The following is a 19,793-nucleotide window of genomic DNA, read 5'->3' on the forward strand; positions in this document are numbered from 1 at the left end:
AGTGGGCGGTCCCCGAGGGTAGTCAGGAGCCCGGAGTCGTGAGCCGGGCTCAGAACTGCGTCTCTGGACCTAGGCGCCGGTTGCCGTAGCTGAGCGAGTGAGCGATGCTGCCGCCGCCGCTTCCTGATTGGCCGCGGGTAGTTATCTCTTCGTTCTGATTGGCAGCGAGTGAGCTGGGTATGTAAATGCAAGGGCCTGGGGAGGGAAGGGGGACCGGCGGCCAGGTGCTTTGGTGGGTTCGAACCCAAGGTCCGGCAGGTGCGTGCCAGGACCGTCGGCGATCTAGACGCCCGGGCCTCTACGTGCCGCCCTCCCAGGCCGGGCCGGGTGAATCACGCCGCAGCCCGAGAAGGGGGCGGAGGCGCCGGCTCCCTGGCTCCGGCTGCGTGACTCACCCGCCCCCGCCGCTTCGGGAGGAGCCGCCTCCACTGCCTTCCGGAAGCGAGTGGAGGCCGGGAGGGGCGAGCAGCCCGCCGGGGGTCCGGGTCTGCACTGCCCCGGGCGGCGGGCAGGGGCCAGAGCGAGGCCGCGGGACGGCGTAGCGTCCCGGGGTCAGAGGCCGGAGTCTCCGGGGGAGAGCCGGCCTGGGCGCCGCTAGGGGGCGCCGGGCCCCGGGGGCGGAGTCGGGGGAGGGGGCTGAATTCCTGCGGTTCCGGACTCCAGGTCTTCGGGGAAGGGGGCCGAGACCCCGCGTCCGTGGGTCACCCTTCGGAGCTTGCCAGGCACGCTCCGGGCGACTGGAGCCTGCGCTCTAACTGCCCAAAAAGAGTAGGCTGGGCCCGAAGTCCAGAACTCCAGGGGAGTGAGGGTCCCGACCGCCTCCGAGCCCGTTCCGTGTCCCGAGTGACTCCCGGCCGAGCGGCTCCCTTCCGCGGGCGCCTGCAGCGTCTCGGCCGGTCCCGAGGCGCGCCCTCCCAGCCCTTCGCACCCACCGGCCGCTGCGTGCGGGCAGCCGCGCGGCCTCCCGGAAGCCCGGGCGGCTCGCGCTACCCCTCTCCTCCCTGCTCGGACCCCCTAGAGGACTCCCGGCAGCACAAAAACCCAGAACTCCCTCGGGCTACATGGCCTTCTGCGCGCTTCTCACTCCCAGCGCCCCCTCCCCCTCTGGCCTCCTACACAGTCCAGGCCCACCCAGCCCCTGGCTCTTTCTTCCCAGGACGACCCTTCTCATGCCTGGGGGCCCGGTTCCCGCCCCACCGCTGAGCCCGCTGCATCCACTGGCTGTCCACGTTCTCTTTTGCTTGTGGGCACACAAATATTAAACCATGTTAAACAGCCGCTTCTGTAGGTTAAAAAAAAAAAAAGTTGAATATTGGCCATGGTTCATTGAAGGAGTAAATAATAATGCTATTATTAATTAAGAGTGCTTATTAATAAGAATGATTACCATGTACCAGGCACTGTTGTAAGTTCTTCCCGCCCTTCAATATTTCATTTAATCCTTACAACCAGTTAGGAGGGACATGCTGCTGACATGTATCTCTTAAACACCGCCTAGGAAAGTGTCCACCAGGGCGGGAGCCCGGATGCAAACCTCACCTCTGCTCCCCTAACCACTCGCCTCCCTCTCCCCTGCAGACGATGCTAAGCAAGGGTCTGAAGCGCAAGCGGGAGGAGGCGGAGGAAGCCCTGGGAGTGGACGCCTGGTGGCTGGATCCCGGCCACCCAGCCGTGGCGCAGACACCCCCGGCCGTGGCCTCCAGCTCGCTGTTTGACCTCTCCGTGCTCAAGCTCCACCATAGCCTGCGGCAGAGCGAGCCAGACCTGCGGCACCTGGTGCTGGTGGTGAACACGCTGCGGCGGATCCAGGCGTCCATGGCACCCACGGCTGCCCTGCCACCCGTGCCCAGCCCACCCGTGGCCCCCAGCGTGGCCGACAGCCTGCTGGCCAGCTCGGACGCCGCCCTCTCAGCCTCCATGGCCAGCCTCCTGGAGGACCTCAGCCACATCGAGGGCTTGAGCCAGGCCCCGCAGCCCCACGCAGACGAGGGGCCACCAGGCCGCCCTCTGGCGGGAACCCCACCCAGCCTGGGTGCCTTGGACCTGCTGGGCCCCGCCACGGGCTGTCTGCTGGACGATGGGCTCGAGGGCCTGTTTGAGGACATCGACACCTCCATGTATGACAGTGAACTTTGGGCACCGGCCCCGGAGGACCTCAAAGCCGCTCCTGAGGGGGGACCGGGCAAGGAAGCCGCTCCAGAGCTGGATGAGGCCGAGCTGGACTACCTCATGGACGTGCTGGTGGGCACGCAGGCCCTGGAGCGGCCGCCAGGGCCGGGGCGCTGACCCCCCCGGGGCTGTGCTGCTTGGCTGGAGTCTGATCTGAACCTGGTGGCTGGACCAGCGCTCCCTGGAGAGACACAGCTGGCTTTCCTGGAACCCGGAGGGGGGCTTGGGCCACTTTGGAGAGGTGGACTGCGGTCTACTTGTCTCAGGGCCGGTGGGGGAGCCTGGTAGGGGCCCCTAGCCAACGAGCGGCCGGGTCTGCTGGCCTGAATGAGACCCGGCCAGGCCCGTGCTGGGCTGAACTCTCCAGGGCCACAGCCCGGGCTGCTCCTTGCCTGATGCGGGGAGAGACTTTGACCAGTTTTTGACATTAAAACCAGCCCGGGAAACCTCTGCCCTGTGTGTTTTGTCTCTGGGCTAATGTGAGAGAGAGGGAATAACGGCGAATATTTATGGAGTGTGGCAGTGTCCCAGGCATAGTTCTAAACCTTGACATGCGTTAACTCTTTTCATCTGGAAACAACCCCACGAGCTGCCTAACCTTAGTTATTCTTCCCATGTGGCAATTGAGAAAATGGGAGGGAGGAGGAGTGGGCTTCAAATCAAGGCTTAGTGACCTGAGGCGTAGGACCACCTGCTGCCCTAGACAGCTCTGCAGAGCGCTCAGCCAGGGTGCACAGCCCGGGCACTTTCAAATCTGGTCCGCAAGAAACACGCAGAGCGGGGGCTGGACAGAGCTCCAGGGAGCTTTAGGAGTCAGCTCTTCGGGACAACGGTGACAGAAAGGAAGGGACCAGCAAGTTCTCTAAATCAAAATCCACTGTTAGACACTCGAATCTCTCTTTGGGCAAAGGCTGGGCCAGTCGGCAGGCTGGCTCTGAAATGGAGCCACCCGGACCGCAGGGAGGGGCCTCCAGGAGAAACCCGGGCCCGGCGAGCTGGGGCCACCTGCCCGGGCGCCGGGGCCGGCCGGAGCGCCGGGTGTCTGCGGCCGCCCCCGCCGTCCAGCCGCATTCCTGGCCGCGCTGGGCGGGGCCGCACACTCAGAGGCCTGGCACGGGCGCCGGCTGCGTCCTTCCTGGCGGCCGTGGGGGCAGGGCGGGCCGGGCTGGCGGGGAAGGGGCGGCGCCACCCGGCCGGGCCACGGTGGGTGGGGCGGGACGGCGCCGCCGGACCAGGGGACGCCCAGCTCTGGGGCCCCGGGGCCTCCCCTCGGGCCGGAAGCTGCGGCTGGGGCGGGTCTGGGGGAGGCGGGCAGCTCCGCGCCGGCCCCTCGGGCCGGGAAGGGGCGGGCGGAACAGAGCTTCCTGGAGGAGCGGAGGAAGTTGTGCCCATTTCTGGAAGTGGCGAGGCGGGCCGGGGAAAGGCCTGGACATGGCCTGCGGGTCTTCCAGCCGCCTAGCCCCAGCTCCTGGGCGGCTGCAGCCCCTGGGGCGGCGGGGCTCAGACCGGGTTCCGTCCGGCACGGAGACCCTGGCCGCCGAGGCGGGGCTCAGCAGCGCCCCCTGGTGCGCAGTAGGGGACTCGGCAGTGCCACCGCCTAGGGGTCTCCTCTGGACTCCGCCTGCGCAGAGCGAGCAGTACCCTCTGTTTACAGCACACACACGCTCACGCACACACGGGGCCTCTGTTTCTTAAGTCTCCAAGTGCCAAAAGGGGAATACTCGAACCTGTGATGCGGACAGCCTGCCCATCTGTCAGTCACCCTCCCATTTCCCCTTCTGCCGGCTTGGCCAGTGATGGGCCTCTAGGTACAGCTGGCTGCACAGGTCATGCACCGCACACAGGCTTCCTGTTTAAGAGCTGTCCCCACACGTACCCTACGTTTAAAAATTCGTTATGGCAGCTTCCTGGCGCATGGAGGCCGCCAGCCGTGAGAAAGGGGCATTCCCTGTTTCACTAAAGCACCAGGTGGGCCCTGGCTTGTTCCCTGGGTGCCCTCAGGCACCCTCTGGGGACCTGCCACTCAGTCCCCTCTTGGAGCTGGGGTGGCTGGGCGTGCTCGCTGGCTCTGCTGCGTGCCTCCGCCCTCAGGCTGGAACCCAGGAGCCACAACAGCAACTCAGCCTGCAGATTCCAGGGCCCACACGATCCCGAGCTGAGCAGCTGGCCCGTGGGGTCACTGCTGCTTCTCACAGAGCCTCCGTGGAACCCGGAGGGGAGCTTGGGCTGCTTTGGAGGGGCGGACTGCGGTCCGCTCACACACACACACGCACACACCTGGCAGAGCCGGGACCTGCTGTCCTTGCTCCCTTGTTTGCATCCCTCATTCTGTAGAGATCTATGGGTACCTGCTGTGTGCCGGGCCTTGGGGGCAAGGAAACTCTGACCCCCGCCTTGTTCCCCCCAACCCGGGCCTCAGAACCCTGCACTCTCCAAGGCCCACCTTCCACCCTGGGCATTTACTGAGCACCTACGGTATGCGGTGCCCGTGCACTCTGGACATTGGATAATGTTCCTGAGATGCAGTGGAGGCGATGAGTGGCAAGGAGGAGGTGGTTCTTGCGAGCCAGGCCTGACCCAGGGCTGGGCTCCAGCTCCACCCCTGCAGGGCTGCATAAGCCTCAGCTGGGTACTTTAATGTCTCTGGGCCTCTAGGGCCTCCTCCCTGAACTGGAACAGGAACAGTACCCACTTTGAAGACGCTGTGGCAGTGGGGGCCGGGGAGGAAGGGTTAAGGGGAGAGGGAGCCTGGGAGATTTTCAGGGGTCTCTGAGTGCCAGCCGAGGCTGGAGTGAAGGCTGGTGAGGTGGGTGATGGGAGCTGAGGGGTCCGGAGGGGCTGGGGTGTGCCAGGCTCTCGCGAGCATGCTGGCCCTACAGGGAGCCACAGAGTGAAAGGCCCCTGCTGTCCTGGCCGGCAGGTGGCCAAGGCAGGAAAGAGGGGGCAGGAGGCCGGGGCCTGGGGCAGCCCTAGGGAGGGGCCAGGGGCGAGCAGCCAGGCTGTGACACAGGAGGGTGTGGAGTGAGGCTCAGGGCTACACCCAGAGGCGGGGGGCAATGGGTTCCCACTCCCCACCCCGTGGCGTGGACATTTGGAAGAGAAGTGGGTCTGGGCTTGACTCTGGGGCTGGCGAGAACACCAGAGGAAGGCACCAGAGCTGTGGGTCCCCTGGCTCCAGAGCTCGGCGGTCGGGTGCGAGGAGTGGGGCGGGGGCACTGTCGCTGTGGCTCGGCTGGGCTGGGCGGGCTGGGGTGGGAGAGGGTGGTCCCCCAGGAGCAGCCCTCGCCTCCTGCCCTGGCCCCACAGGATGTCCTGTGTTTACTGAGGTGGCCTTGGCTGGAACCGGGACACTGGTGCCACCCCCTGAACTCCGCTTCCCGTGGCCACACCCCCTGGTGTGAAGGAAAGCAAGATGGACGGAGAGACCCAGCGCTCAGGACCCAAACCAACCGCAGTGCAGACTGGGAAGGGGAGCTGCTCCAGGCCGTCTGGGAAAACCAACAACCAGCATCTCACTTCACGGGGGTGGGGCTGGCCCTCTGACCTCTGACCTCTGACCTCTGCCAGCCAGCCCTGGGGCTCAGCCGCCTCCCAGTTTTACAGGCTCACAGGTGTAGCTCGACTTCGTCCCTTCCACAGAACCCAGGCCCCTCCGTGCGACGTCCCTGTCGCCCTGGTGACCCGCTGACCGCTGCCCCCCACTCCGCTTCTCCCTCACGCTGCCCCCTCTGCCTGAAACGCACTCCTGTTCATTTGCCACCCGTGGCTTCGCACTGACTCCTGTGTATCCCTTCAGCTGTCAGCTCGTGGCCGCCGCCGCCTCAGGGAAGCCCTCCCTGACCGCTCTTCCTAGGCCTGGGGCTGTGATTTCGCCCGTCCCAACCCTCACCCCCGGGACTGTGGGCTCCCCGGCTTCCCCCTGGCCCTTTGGGCCCCTTCTGCACCTCCTCCGGTACCTTCCCGTTTGACTTCAGATGTCACTTCCTGCAGGATTCCTTCCCGAGCCGGCCCCCTGGGTGGATGCCCTGCCCGCGTGGAACCTGCTGCTGCAAGGGCTTTGCAGTGCTTGTTGACAGGAAATGAACAAGTGACCGTGCGGGCGCATCGGGCGGGAGTCCGAGGCTGCAGTGGTCCTGGGAGCAGGGTGCTGCCTGGCTTCCGGCCACACCCCAGCCCCTGGCGGCTGCCAGCCCTGGAGGCCATTTCCCCGAGCTCAGCACATTCCTGCCTTCGCCGGTGCCCAGGAGTGGGCAGGGGGCATTTCAGAGAGAAAGGAGGGAAGGCCCCCAGCATTCCAGGCTCCTGCTCTCCTGCTCCTGGTCCCCTGTGCCCTCTGCATGGGGTGGGGGGTCGGGTCCCCAGAGGGGCCCCTGAGCTGGTGTGAGGGGCCAGGGGGCCGCCAGGGTGAAGGCCCGGTGTTTGCGCCCGGCTGGACAATGGGGCAGAAGCTGCTGACGCGAGCTTCGGGGGTAATCTCCCGGCCCCACCCCAGCGCAGCCCCAGGCCCCGGCTCAGAGAGCCGCCGGCGTGGGAGGCAGCGGCCGGGTGGGTGTGCAGGGCATGTGGGGGTACCTGTGCTCCCTGTGCCGCCCCCCGGGGTCTGGTGAGTCAGGGCAGGCTGGGGGCCGGGCCAGGGGCTGGTCAGGGGAGGCCTGGTGGCCCTGGGGACTTGGGCAGGTCCAGGCTCAGTCGGGCTGCTGTGGATAACCAGCTGGGGTATCTCTGGGAGATGAGTCTGCCTGTCTGAGCACCTTGGTTATGGGGTGGAGGGCATGAGGGATGCGGAGGGGTCTCCAGGGCTCAGGAGAAATGGGCCGGCCCCACCGCCCTGCAGCCATGGAGCTGGAGCTGCGCAAGAGCCCCCACAGATGACAGCCCCACTAAACAGAGAAACGGGGCCCCCCACGCCCAGCCCCACAAACAAGGGGTCGTGAGGTTCAGGCAGTCTGGCTACTCCCATTTTGGAGATGGACAAACTGAGACCCAGAGAACAACTGTGATTTGCCCAAGGTCCCTGGGGCGGGAGTGGCTGAGCTGGCATCTAAACCCAGGTGGACAGAGGGAAGTGGGGGGAGGGGTTTCTCCTGGGGGCTCCAGGAAGCACTGGGGCCGTGTCCGGGTCTGGGGACTCAGAGTGGGGGCTGAGTCTCCAGGTGGGGGTGGCAACGGGAGACCCCTGAAGCAAGAAGTGGGGTGGAGGTCGCGGCCCAGCAGGGCAGAGGCGGCCTCGTGGCCCCCACGCCCTTGCGGATGGGAGAAGGGGATGTTTGTTTCCCCACCACCCACCCTCTCATGACGTCATCTGTCGGCAGCCAATGGCTGGGGTCTCCCCTCCTCCCCCTCCCCATTCCTTTTCCCCCCCAGCCTTGGGCCGGGCTGAGCAGACGGACCCGGGAGCTCTCGAGGTGTCTGGAGGCCCAGCGGTAAGGGATCAGCCCTCAGGTCTCCTCTCTGGCCAGGCTGAGAAGCTGCTGGAATGAGACCTGTCCAGGGTCCTGCGAGGTGCTGGGAGGGGGCCCGGGGCCCGGGGGGGGGGCAGAGTAATAGAGGAGCTAAAGGCACCGACTTTGGAGCCAACCCCCTCTTTCTGGCTGTGCTGCCCTGGTCCAGACTGGACTGTCTGTGCCTCTACTTTCCTATCTCTAAAGTGGGCTGATGGAAGTCACCTCACAGGACTGGCAGGAGAGTACATTGCTGGTGTAGGATACTGTGCATAGGCCAGGCTTCCTGGCTTCTGGGGTGGGGGGAGTGCTGGTGCCTGAGCTGTATTTTGTCGCTTGCTCAGAGTGCCCCTTTGGCTGGGGGATGAGTGGGGACCGTTGGGGAGCAAGGGCTGCGTGTGAGACACTGAGGGCCCCGCAGCCCCACTTTCCCTCGTGCTGTTAGGGACCAGTCTGCATGAATGGAGCACGTGCTGGGTGTATGGGCGATGCCCTAGGTGCTACTGTTGTCTCACACATTCCCAAAGCGCCTCTGATGGCTCCATTTCACAGATGGAGAAAGTGAGGCCCCAGGAGTGAAGGACCCTTGCCCAAGTACTCACACCTGGGAAGCGCTGGAGCAGGGACTGAGGCAGCCAGGGGCCACCACCCTAACACCCCCCACCCCCCATCCCACGATGTGGCCTCGGAGCATGTCCAGGGGCCGTTGCTAACTGGAAGTAGGGGAAGTCCGGGCTCTGGGTGGGCTGGCAGCAGCCACCAAAGGAGAGGGCCTCAGCAGGTCCTGGTTCGGTCTGGGGCCCAAATGACAAGCCCGGGCTCCCGGCCACTTGGAAGGGCATGAGTCACCCCTCGGATGGGCGGCTGAGTCGCACCTAAGCTCCTGAGTCCAGGCAAACAGGGACTCGGAGGATTCTGGAAGCTCAGGCAGGTAGCAGGGCAGGGGCTGATCCGCCCCCCCCCCCAGGTCAGGACCCCTGGGAGCACCCCCAGCCCTCCTTCCGCTGCCTGCTGGGACGGGCACAGCTGGGAACAGGGAGTGCCCGGGGTGGGGGGTTTCCTTCCGAAGCCGCCCTTCCCCCTCCCCAGGAGCTGGGTGCATGGCTCAGGAAGGGCACAGCTGGGCTAAATATAACCTGGGCTGGGCGGCTGTCCCAGGCAGGGACACGGAAGGAGGGCACCGTCCTGCCCCTGCCTCCGGGCTTCCCGTGCCAGGCCCTGGGTGCCATCTGCACTGCCTGGGCCTGGAGCCTGGGGCCCAGGAGACGCTCCCTGCTGTCCCCAGTGCCCCCTACCAGGCTCCGGCTTCTCCCACCCTCCGTGTAGCAAGCCAGGGTTCTGGGACTCAGACTTGGCTTTTCCGCCCGGGGTCAGCTCCTGTCCCCACTGTGTGTCACCGTGACGGCCTTTCTCTTAACTCTCATTGACTCTGGCAAAACGGAGGCCCTGGGACACAAGTCTGCCAGGCCTAGCACCAGCGAGGTCCCTCCTGGTGTCCATGACCGTGGCCTCCAGCCCAGCCTAGCTCCTGCTTCAGCTGTTGTGCAGTTGGGGCTCCCAGGGTCAGAGCCACCACCCGTGCCGGTTAAGGCTGAAGGACCCTGGACAGAGCACTTACACCACCCCCCCCCCCCAGCCTTGGTTCCTGCCCCCACATCCCAGGGTGATTTAGGGTGATTTTGAGGCCGATCTGCGCCAGGCTCAGACACAGGAGTCAGCCTGGGAGAGGTCGAGGCCAGGGTCTCAGGGGAAGGAGATGGAGACCAGGACTCCTGGAGATCCAGAGGGGAGCCCTGCGATGCTGGAGGGGGTCGGCGTGCCCCCAGCCCGGGCCCGTGGCGGGATATGAAGGGCCATTGTGTGGCCGCGGGTGGGTGGGCAGGGGCGGAATGCGAGCGGGCGCAAGGGAATGCGCCGCGTGAGGCCTGACCTTTCCCTGCACAAGGGGGCGGCGGCGTGGCATGCCAGGTGGGGGCTGAGGGCCTGGCCTAGAGTCTGGGCCGGGCAGGGGGGGGGCTGGGGAGCCACATCCACAACCCCTCCCCCGAAGGGCCTGGCAGGGGGCTGCCTGTATGTCTCAGCTCTGCTTCCTAAGCAAGTTCTTTGGGCCTCTCTGAGGGCCCGGAGCAAACAATAACTTCTCCATACCCCCTTATCAGGAGCTGGACTTCGGTCAAGTTTGAGGGCTGGCTTGGCCCTCTGTCACCTGGGCAGATGACTCCCCTTCCCCTGGCCTCAGGTGTCATCTGCGCAATGGGCTCAGTGAGTCCTGACTTCACAAGGCCATTCTGAGGTCCATGTGCAACCTGCGGCCCCTGGGGGGCACTCGTCCCAAGGCCAGGTTCATGGGAAATTCTCGGTGATAGAAGCAGAAGAGCAGGTGCTCGGACAGCCCCTTACACTCATTCCCACACTAAATCCTCCCGACAGCCCTGTGGGCTCGGTGCTCTTCGTCTACCCGAGGCAGGCAGCGGGCAGGGGACTGGGGAGTGGTTCTGATTGTTTCATAGTGAACTTGGCTCATGTCGTTCTCCTAGAGCCCCGGACCCAGGAGGCACAAAGAGCCCGAGGTGACCCCCAGGTGAGAGCCCCGGCTGGTGCCACGCGCCACGTGCCCCTCCACCCCTCCGCCCGGCCTGGAGCCTCACCCTCGGTTTCTCCCCGGCAGGCAGCGAGACCCCCGCGGAAGGGCGCGAGACCTGCGGAGAGCTGCGCGGCCCCTCCGGCTGGGCTCCTGCTAGGAGGGAGCACCTGTGCTCGGGTGGCGGTGAGAGGACAGCGGGCAGCCGGGTGGGGGGCGCGGACACCCACCCCCTCCAGGCCTCAACCTCCATCCCCACCCCGCAGGCTCAGAGGCAGCTGCTCCATGCAGAGCTGAAGCTGGTCTTACAGCAGAAGGGGCAAAGGAAGCAGGAGCCGGGGGCCCCGGTGACTGCCAGCGGCGCCATGGAGGCCAGGAGCCGGAGTGCTGAGGTGAGCGGCCTGCCGGAGGCCCGGCCAGGGCAGCAAGGGCGCACTTCCTGGCCTCTCGGCGCCCAGTCCCCTTGTCCGTAGAATGGTAGGAGCAGCAGGCCCTACTTCGTGGGTCGCTGTGCGGGGCCGGGACGAACAGGTAAAGTGCTCCGCACGGCGTCTGGCACGGATGGGCTCAAGACAGCCGACGCACCGGAGCAGCGAGGAGTGGAATTAACAGGAGCTAACGAGGGGCCGGTGCTTGGTGCTGCTGCCTCCTCCGCTTCTGCTTCAGCTCCCTGGGAAGGCGGCGCAGGGTGGCCCAAGTGGCCACCACGTGGGAGACTAGGAAGGAGTTCATGGTTTCCGGGTCTGGCCTGGCTACTGAGGCCGTTTGAGGAGTGAACCAGCAGGTGGAAGATCTCTGCTTCTGTCTCGCTCTGCCTTTCTTTTTCTTTTCTTTCTTTTTTTTTTTTCTTTTTTTTTTTTTTTTGACAGGCAGAGTGGACAATGAGAGAGAGAGACAGAGAGAAAGGTCTTCCTTTTTGCTGTTGGTTCACCCTCCAATGGCCGCCGCGGCCGGCGCACCGCGCTGATCCGATGGCAGGAGCCAGGTGCTTCTCCTGGTCTCCCATGGGGTACAGGGCCCAAGGACCTGGGCCATCCTCCACTGCACTCCCTGGCCACAGCAGAGAGCTGGCCTGGAAGAGGGGCAACCGGGACAGAATCCGGCGCCCCGACCTGGACTAGAACCCGGTGTGCCGGCGCCGCAAGGCGGAGGATTAGCCTAGTGAGCCGCGGCGCCGGCCTCGCTCTGCCTTTCAAATAGATGAATATGAGTCTTAAAATGAGCTCAAGAAAGCACAGCAGGAGCCCTCAGCAGGAAGGGCAGGCAGTGTAGTGCAGGGGCTCAGGACACGCGCTGAGACCCCCAGCCGGCCTCCTGCCGCGCAGCCCTGGGCAGGTGGGCTCCCCGCTCTGGGGCTCCGGCCTCCATGGTCGCCGCCTTGGAGGGCTCTGCGGACCCACACTTGGGCCAGTGCTGAGCCTGGCCCCGAGGGGGCTGTCACTGCTGTGGGGACAGCACTGGCACTGGCTGTCCAGGCACACCAGGTGCCCGATTTTACAGGAGCCACGCTGAGGGTGGTGGTGGCAGACAAGGGCCGGGGGAGCACAAGGTCACCGCCCACCCGCAGGACGGCCCTCGGATGCTGGGGTCATGGACCTGCCAGGTCACCTCGCTGTGTGGCGTCAGGCCAGCTGCTTCCTGTCCTGCTCTGACTGCTCAGGCTCAACCCAGGGCCTCAGCCAAGGGTGACAGAGGACGCCATGCCGGCCCTGCAGCCCTTACCACAGCTCTTCTTTATAAACATCTGTTTATTTTCATTTACTTGAAAGGCAGAGAGGCAGGCACACAGGAGAGATCTCCATCCACGGATTCACTCTGCCGATGCCCACAACGGCCAGGGCTGGGGCCAAGCCAAAGCCGGGAGCTGGCTGTTTAATCAGGGTCTCCCCCTCGAGTGGCAGGGACCTGGGTACGTGAGCCATCACTGCTGTCCCCGTTAGCAGGAAGCTGGGATGGGAAACTGGGCTGGGACGTGAGCCCAGGCGCTGAGACGGGATGCAGGCGTGCCAGACGGTCTCAGGCCCCAGTCCCGTGGAGCCACTGCTGGGGGTGGGGCATCTGCCATTCCCCGGTCAAGCCCTGGGCTCAGGTCACCGTGCTGGCCTCTGCGCCCTCCCCACTGCAGCTGCCCCTGAGTTGTCTGCTGCTTCAGGTCGTAGGTCACAGTCAGAGACTCCTTCCAGCGTTACGCACTTTACAGCAAGGGTCATGGGCCCTTGCTGGAGACACCTAGCACACCGGACCCCTAGACAGAAGGGCCTGGGTTTCCCACTGCCCCTTCTGGGAAGTCCATTGTGAGTCCCACAGGGTGCTGCTGGGCCAAGGCCAAGGCCAGCCTGCACCACCTACAGCAAATGCCAGGAACGCTACCACCCGCGACCCATGCACCCCCTGCCACTGGATTCCCTCTCTTGTGGGCGTTATGCAGGTCTTGGGGTCACAGAGCCCACAACACAGCACCCAGTCTCACACACATTCCAGCCTGCAGGGAGGCGCACCACCTGAGCCCATTCCTAGAGTCCATCCTCAACCTCGCCCCTTGTCCTGCCCTTGGAATTTGGGTCTTTGCCCCAGCTCCGGAGTCACTGCTATAAACTCCCTCCACGCCCGTTTCCTATGCCCGGCCCCTTAAAGAACCAGCACTCTTCTGGTTCTCCTATACTCCACGGGGCCCCACCCCCCGGGCCGCCCCGCCCACCGCCCCGGCCCCGCCCCCGGGGCCACTCAAACCGAGATTCCCTCTACCGCGCCCCTCCCCCTACACCCTCAGCCCCGCCCTTCCCGCGGCAGCCTCGGGGGCTCTGCCTTGCTGCTCCAGGCGAGATGCCGGAGGCGCGGGTCCCGACGCCTGGCCTGGGCCGTGCCGAGGGGCACGTGCCTCGAGGGCCCGTTGAAGAGCCGCTTTTCAGCGCGATGGCGGGCTCGGGGGGAGGCCCGGCCCCGGCGCCCTGTGGCGACCTGTCGCTGCCCCCCGCAGGAGCTGAGGCGGGCGGAGCTGGTGGAGATCATTGTGGAGACAGAGGCGCAGACCGGAGTCAGCGGCATCAACGTCGCGGGAGGCGGCAAAGAAGGAATCTTCGTCCGCGACCTGCGCGCGGACTCCCCGGCCGCCAGGAGCCTCAGCCTGCAGGAAGGTGGGCGGGGCCGGGCTGGGGGCGGGGCCGAGCCACGGGGGCGGAGTGAGGCGGGAGCGGGCGGGTGTGTGTGGGCGTGGCCTGCGGCCGGAAGGCAGGGAGCGGGCTGGGGGCGGGGCCAAGGACTGCCGCGGCCCGGAGTGGGGCGGGGCCGGAAGGGGGTGTGTGGGCGTGGCCGGGGGGCCGGACGGCGTGGGGGCGGGATGGAGGCGGGGCCTGGTAACGGGGGCGGGGCCTGGGATCTGTCGTCGGCCCGGAGGGGAGCGGACGGGTGTGTGTGGGCGTGGCCGGCGGCCTGAAGGCTTGGGGCAGGCTGGGGGCGGGGCTTTGTTGGCGCTCAGGCTGGAGCGCGCTCTGGAGGGTGATTGCCTGGCTTGCACCCCGAGATCCCCCGTTTTCTAGCTCCAGTGCCTCAGTTTCCTCTCTAAAGTGGGAAGAACTCTGGTCCTGACCTCGTGGGGTTATTATGTAGATTACATGAGTCAGTATTTGAAAGCAGTGCATAGCTTGAGGGCACAGAGCGAGCCCTATGTTGAGTGCTAAGTTGCTGCTTTTGTGGTTGGCGCAGGATTGGAGAGGGGAGCTTTAGTAAGTGATGAAGCTGATGCGATTTATTCCTGCAGCCAGTATTTATTAAGCGCCTTCTCTTTTAGACGTTATCGTTGGTGCTTGGGCTACAGCAGCCAACAAAACAGACACCAGTCCCCGCGCTTTTGGTTACATTCTGGTGGGGAGAGAGAGAGAGGTTTAAACAAAGTAAGTCAGGTGACGAGTAAGAAAGGCATAGGTGCTCCAGCCCCAGGAGCGTGGGCTGCAGGAGATAAGGGAGCAGGCTGTGTGGACCTCAGGAAGAGGCTCCGGCAGGCCTGGGCGCCCAGCGAGGAAGCCACTGGCGGTGTAGTCGCTAGTGACCAGGAGGGGGAAGCAGGAGGAAGGGCGACTTCTCCAGGACTCTAACGGCAGTGCTGAGGGCTTGGGGTTTTGTTCTGGGAGGGCTGCTGGGTTAGTGGTGGACTGCAGGGGTTGGGGCTGGGTCAGAGACCCACAAAGTGGCCACGGTGATGGCCCCACAAAATGACGCTCGGGACTGGCCTTGGAGGTGACAAGAAGGATGTGGATTCTGGACAGACTTTGGCGGCAGAGACTTCAGGACAGCATATGAGATGTGATGAAGACAGCCGTCAAGGAAGCATCCGGGGAATTAAAAAGAGAGATTTTATCTGTTTATTTGAAAGGCGTAGTGACAGAAAGAGAAAGAGACAGGGGGAGAAAGAGATCTTCCGTCTCCTTCAGGCACTCTGGGTTGGACCAAGCTGAAGCTGGGAGCTGGACACTCCATCCGAGTCTCCCACGTCGGTGGCAGGGGCCCAAGCACTCGGGCCATCTTCTGCTGCTTTCCCAGGCGCACGTTAGCAGGGAGTCAGCTACATGGGTAGCGGAGCAGCCTGGACTGAAACAGGCGCTCAGATGTGGGATGCTGGCGTCACAGATGGCGACTTTGCCGGCTGCACATGGCCAACATGCAGGGAGTGTTGACCCCGAGAATGGAGCTGCCCGTCCCCACTTGTGGGGACGCTGGGATGCGCGCTCTGGAGAAAGATGCCCACCGCCTGCCCCTCCCCCTCGCCCGCAGGGGACCAGCTGCTGAGCGCCCGCGTGTTCTTTGAGAATGTCAAGTATGAGGACGCACTGCGCCTGCTCCAATGTGCCGAACCTTACAAGGTCTCCTTCTGCCTGAAGCGCACCGTGCCCACCGGGGACCTGGCGCTGCGGCCCGGCACCGTGGCCGGCTACGAGATGAAGGGCCCGCGGGCCAAGGTGGCCAAGCTGGTACGCGTGCTTAGCCCGGCCCCGGCCCTGGATGGTCCCGGTGAGCCGGTGTCTGCGCCGTGAGCCCCACTCCCTGCCACCAGGGGCCAGCCTCGCCCTCTGTCTTGTCACTAACCAGTGCTAATCCCATCCTCTGCCCCCTGAATTCCTCCCTGGGGAGGGAAACCCACTCGCCCCACATACCAGGGCCCTCATCCCCCTGGGAGAGGCACCATCCCTAGCACTGAGGGCTTTGCCAGGAAACCGGGACCAGGGAGGCCAGGTGCTGCTTGGCTACTGCCAAGTGGCCCTGGGGAAGTTATTCCCCGTTGCTGGGCCTGGGTGCTGGGGAGCTGCGAGGCTCCACGCGTCTCTGCCTTCCCGCGCAGTGCTGGCACAATGGCAGGCGGGAGGCGGGATGTCGAGCCGACGCAGGTGCAGCCTGGTACCGCGCCAGGTGGGTCGGCGCCCGTCCACTCCCGGCCTCTCTCCTCTCTCCCCAGAACATCCAGACCCTGTCCCCTGTGAAGAAGAAGAAGATGGTGATCCCCGGGGCCCTTAGGGCCCCTGCAGACCTGGCCCCCGTTGACGTCGAGTTCTCCTTTCCCAAGTTCTCCCGTGTGCGCCGTGGTGTCCAAGCCGAGGCTGTGGAGGGTCCCGCCCCAGCCGCCCCAACGCGCCGGCGCCTCCAGCTGCCACGGCTGCGCGTGCGCGAAGTGGCCCAAGAGGCCCAGGCAGCCCGGCTGGCTGCCGCGGCTCCCCCACCCAGGAAGGCCAAGGTGGAGGCTGAGGGGGCAGCAGGAGCCCGCTTCACGGCCCCCCAGGTGGAGCTGGTTGGGCCCCGGCTGCCAGGTGCTGAGGTGGGCGTCCCGCAGGTCCCAGCTCCCAAAGCGGCCCCCTCAGCAGAGGCAGCCAGCGGCTTTGCCCTCCTGCCAACCCTTGGCCTGGGAGCCCCAGCTGCACCTGCTGTGGAGCCTCCGGCTGTGGGGCTCCAGGTCCCCCAGGTGGAGCTGCCCACCTTGCCCTCCCTGCCCACTCTGCCCACACTTCCTTGCCTGGAGGCCCGGGAAGGGGTTGCAGCAGTGACCATGCCCACCTTGGATGTGGCGGCACCTGCTGTGGGTGTGGACCTGGCCTTGCCAGGTGCAGAGGTGGAGGCCCGGGGAGAGCCGCCTGAGGTGGCCCTGAAGATGCCCCGCCTCAGTTTCCCCCGCTTTGGGGCTCGAGCGAAGGACGTGGCCGAGGCCAAGGTGGCTAAGGGCAGCCCGGAGGCCAAGGCGAAGGGGCCCAGACTTCGAATGCCCACCTTTGGGCTTTCCCTCCTGGAACCCCGGGCTGCTGCTCCTGAAGCCGCCGTCGAAAGCAAGCTGAAGCTGCCCACCCTCAAGATGCCCACCCTCGGCATCGGGGTGTCGGGGCCCGAGGTCAAGGTGCCCAAGGCGCCTGAAATGAAGCTCCCCAAGGTGCCCGAGGTGGCCGTGCCCGAGGTGCGCCTCCCGGAGGTGCAGCTGCCAAAGGTGTCAGAGATGAAGCTCCCCAAGGTGCCCGAGGTGGCCGTGCCCGAGGTGCGCCTCCCGGAAGTGCAGTTGCCGAAAGTTCCAGAAATGAAACTTCCAGAAATGAAACTCCCCAAGGTGCCCGAGGTGGCCGTGCCCGAGGTGCGCCTCCCGGAGGTGCAGCTGCCGAAGGTGTCAGAGATGAAGCTCCCCAAGGTGCCCGAGGTGGCCGTGCCCGAGGTGCGCCTCCCGGAAGTGCAGTTGCCGAAAGTTCCAGAAATGAAACTTCCAGAAATGAAACTCCCCAAGGTGCCCGAGGTGGCCGTGCCCGAGGTGCGCCTCCCGGAAGTGCAGCTGCCAAAGGTGTCAGAGATGAAGCTCCCCAAGGTGCCCGAGGTGGCCGTGCCTGAGGTGCGCCTCCCGGAGGTGCAGCTGCCGAAGGTGTCAGAGATGAAGCTCCCCAAGGTGCCCGAGGTGGCCGTGCCCGAGGTGCGCCTCCCGGAGGTGCAGCTGCCGAAGGTGTCAGAGATGAAGCTCCCCAAGATGCCCGAGGTGGCCGTGCCTGACCTGCACCTCCCAGAGGTGCAGCTGCCAAAGGTTCCGGAAATGAAACTTCCAGAGATGAAGCTCCCCAAGGTGCCCGAGGTAGCCGTGCCCGAGGTGCGCCTCCCGGAAGTACAGCTGCCGAAGGTGTCAGAGATGAAGCTCCCCAAGGTGCCCGAGGTGGCCGTCCCGGAGGTGTGTCTTCCACAGCCCCCACAGGTGGAGCTGCCCCAGGCCCCAGGGGTGCAGCTGAAAGCTGCCAGGCCAGAGCAGGCAGAAGGGATGGAATCTGGCTTCCGGATGCCCAAGCTGGGGAGGGCAGAGTCCCCGACGCGAGGGAAGCCGGCCGAGGCAGGTGCCCGGCTTTCAGGGCCGCTGCTGGGGCTGCCCTGTCTGCAGCCGGAGGTGGGCGGAGAGGCTCGTGCGGGTGCCCCCTCGCTCACTCTGCCCTCGGTGGAGCTGGACCTGCCGGGGGCCCTCAGCCTGAAGGCGCCTCCCCAAGCCGAGCAGCCAGAGGGCGCCAGGGTGGTCGGCGAGGCGGGCTTCCGGGTGCCCTCTGTGGAGCTTGTTGCCCCGCAGCTGCCCGTGGCCGAGGCTGAGGAAGGGCGTCCAGAGGCGATGGAGATGAAAGCCAAGCCCTCCTCCAGGTTCTCCCTGCCCAAGTTTGGACTCTCGGGGCCAAAGGTGGCCAAGGTGGAGGCTGAGGGGGCGGGGCGCGCCTCCAAGCTGAAAGTGTCCAAGTTCGCCATCTCCCTCCCCAAGGCTCGGGCGGGCACCGAGGCTGAGGCCAAAGGTGCCGGCGAGGCAGGCCTGCTGCCCGCCCTCGATCTGTCCATCCCGCAGCTCGGCCTGGACGGCCGACCGCCAGAGAGCAAGGTGGAGGTGGCAGGGGCTGACGGCAAGCTCAAAGGGTCCAGGTTTGCTCTGCCCAAGTTTGGGGTGAGAGGCCGGGACACCGAGGCAGGAGAACTAGCGCCGGGCGTGGTGGACCTGGAGGCCAAGGGCTGGGGCTGGGACGGGAAGGTGAAGGTGCCCAGGCTGAGGATGCCATCCTTCGGGCTGGCTCGAGGCAAGGAGGCCGAAGCCCAGGGTGGGCGTGGTGGCCCCGGGGAAAAGCCAGAGTCCATTGCTGGGCAGCTCAAGATCCCTGAGGTGGAGCTGGTCACCCTGGGGGCCCAGGAGGCAGCAGGGACAGAAGGGGCAGTGGCTGTCCCTGGAATGTCTGTGACCACGACCAAGCAGGTGGTCACTGAAGGCCATGAGGGGGAGCCGAGGAGGCCCCCACTGGGCATCTCGCTGCCCCAGGTTGAGCTGACCAACTTTGGGGAGGCTCAGGCCGAGGGTACAGCCCCTTCAGCCCAGGGCACAGTAGGCCATAAGATCCAGGTGCCTCAAGTGAGCCTGGTACTCCCTGGCACCCAGGCGGCTGGTGGGGAGCTGCTGGTGGGTGAGGGCGTCTTCAAGATGCCCACCGTGACCGTGCCGCAGCTCGAGCTGGACGTGGGGCTGGGCCATGAGGTGCAGGCGGCCGAGGCAGCCACCGGCGAGGGTGGCCTGGGGCTGAAGTCGTCCACCCCGGGAGCAGGAGCCAGGGCCGAGGACCAGGCCCCAGGGGCCGAGCGCACCTTCCACCTCTCGCTGCCCGATGTGGAACTCTCGCCACCGGCCGTGGGCAGCCACGCCGAGTACCAGGTGGCAGACGGGGAGGGGGATGCAGGGCACAAGCTCAAGGTGCGGCTGCCCAGGTTTGGCCTGGCGAAGGCCAGGGAGGGCGGGGAGGAGGGCGAGAAGGCCAAGAGCCCCAAGCTCAGGCTGCCCCGCGTGGGCTTCGGCCACAGTGAGACAGCCGCCACGGAGGGCTCGCCCAGCCCCGAGGAGGAGCAAGAGGAGGGTGATGGGGAAGGTGCCTCTGGTCGCAGGGGCCGGGGCAGGGTCCGCTTGCCCCGAGTGGGCCTGGCGGCCCCACCTAGGACCCCTAGGGGACAGGATGGGGAGGCAGCATCCAAGTCCCCTGTCGGGGAGAAGTCACCCAAGTTTCGCTTCCCCAGGGTGTCCCTAAGCCCCAAGGCCAGGAGCGGGAGTGGGGACAGGGATGAGGGTGGCTTCAGGGTCCGGCTGCCCAGCGTGGGGTTTTCAGAGGCAGGGGCTCCAGGCCCCACCAGGCTGGAGGGGGCTCAGGCTGCTGCCGTCTGAAGTTCTGGGCAGATCGGGCCGCGCCTGCCGCCTGCGTTCCGGGCCGCCCACCCCATTTGTGTGTGGATAACTAGCACTAACCCTGAGACGGAGGGAGGGGGGCCGCGGAGCCGGCAGAGGCTCTGGCAGGTGCCAGGCCATGTGAATAAATAATCTGAGGTAGCCACGTGTGCTGTCTCCTGTGTGTGTGTCGGGGGGAGGTTCAGAAAAAGGAGTCCCCAGAGAGGAGGTTCTGGGATGCACTGGAGCCCAGTCTGGGGTGAAGCCTGGGTGTGAGAAGAGGCTCCGCCCAGTGGGAGGGGCCCCACGAGGCCTGCACAGTTCTCAGGGGCCTTTGAGGGGAGGAGGGCATCGCCAGGGGACCCCTCTGCTGGGGTGGGGGTGGATGCTGCCTGTCCTGAGGACCCACTCCCCCCAGGACGACTGC

The 19,793-nt window shown here is 65.8% G+C and overlaps 2 protein-coding genes across 2 annotated transcripts; both read left to right on the forward strand.

The window, feature by feature from the left end:
- Positions 1-2,619, forward strand: SERTAD1 (SERTA domain containing 1). Its single transcript, XM_002723260.5, has 2 exons — positions 1-177; positions 1,579-2,619. Exon 2 carries the CDS (start codon positions 1,582-1,584, stop codon positions 2,284-2,286), a length of 705 nt encoding a protein of 234 aa, XP_002723306.1. The 5' UTR covers positions 1-177; positions 1,579-1,581; the 3' UTR covers positions 2,287-2,619.
- Positions 2,620-7,510: 4,891 nt separating this feature from the next.
- PRX (periaxin) lies at positions 7,511-19,528 on the forward strand. Its single transcript, XM_008251513.4, has 7 exons — positions 7,511-7,592; positions 10,148-10,191; positions 10,279-10,377; positions 10,458-10,583; positions 13,169-13,325; positions 14,959-15,155; positions 15,638-19,528. The coding sequence occupies exons 4-7, from the start codon at positions 10,557-10,559 to the stop codon at positions 19,364-19,366; spliced, it is 4,110 nt and encodes a 1,369-aa protein (XP_008249735.3). The 5' UTR covers positions 7,511-7,592; positions 10,148-10,191; positions 10,279-10,377; positions 10,458-10,556; the 3' UTR covers positions 19,367-19,528.
- Positions 19,529-19,793: the final 265 nt, after the last annotated feature.

The sequence above is a fragment of the Oryctolagus cuniculus genome, chromosome 18, assembly GCF_964237555.1.
Source record: "Oryctolagus cuniculus chromosome 18, mOryCun1.1, whole genome shotgun sequence".
In the NCBI taxonomy this organism is placed as follows: domain Eukaryota; kingdom Metazoa; phylum Chordata; class Mammalia; order Lagomorpha; family Leporidae; genus Oryctolagus; species Oryctolagus cuniculus.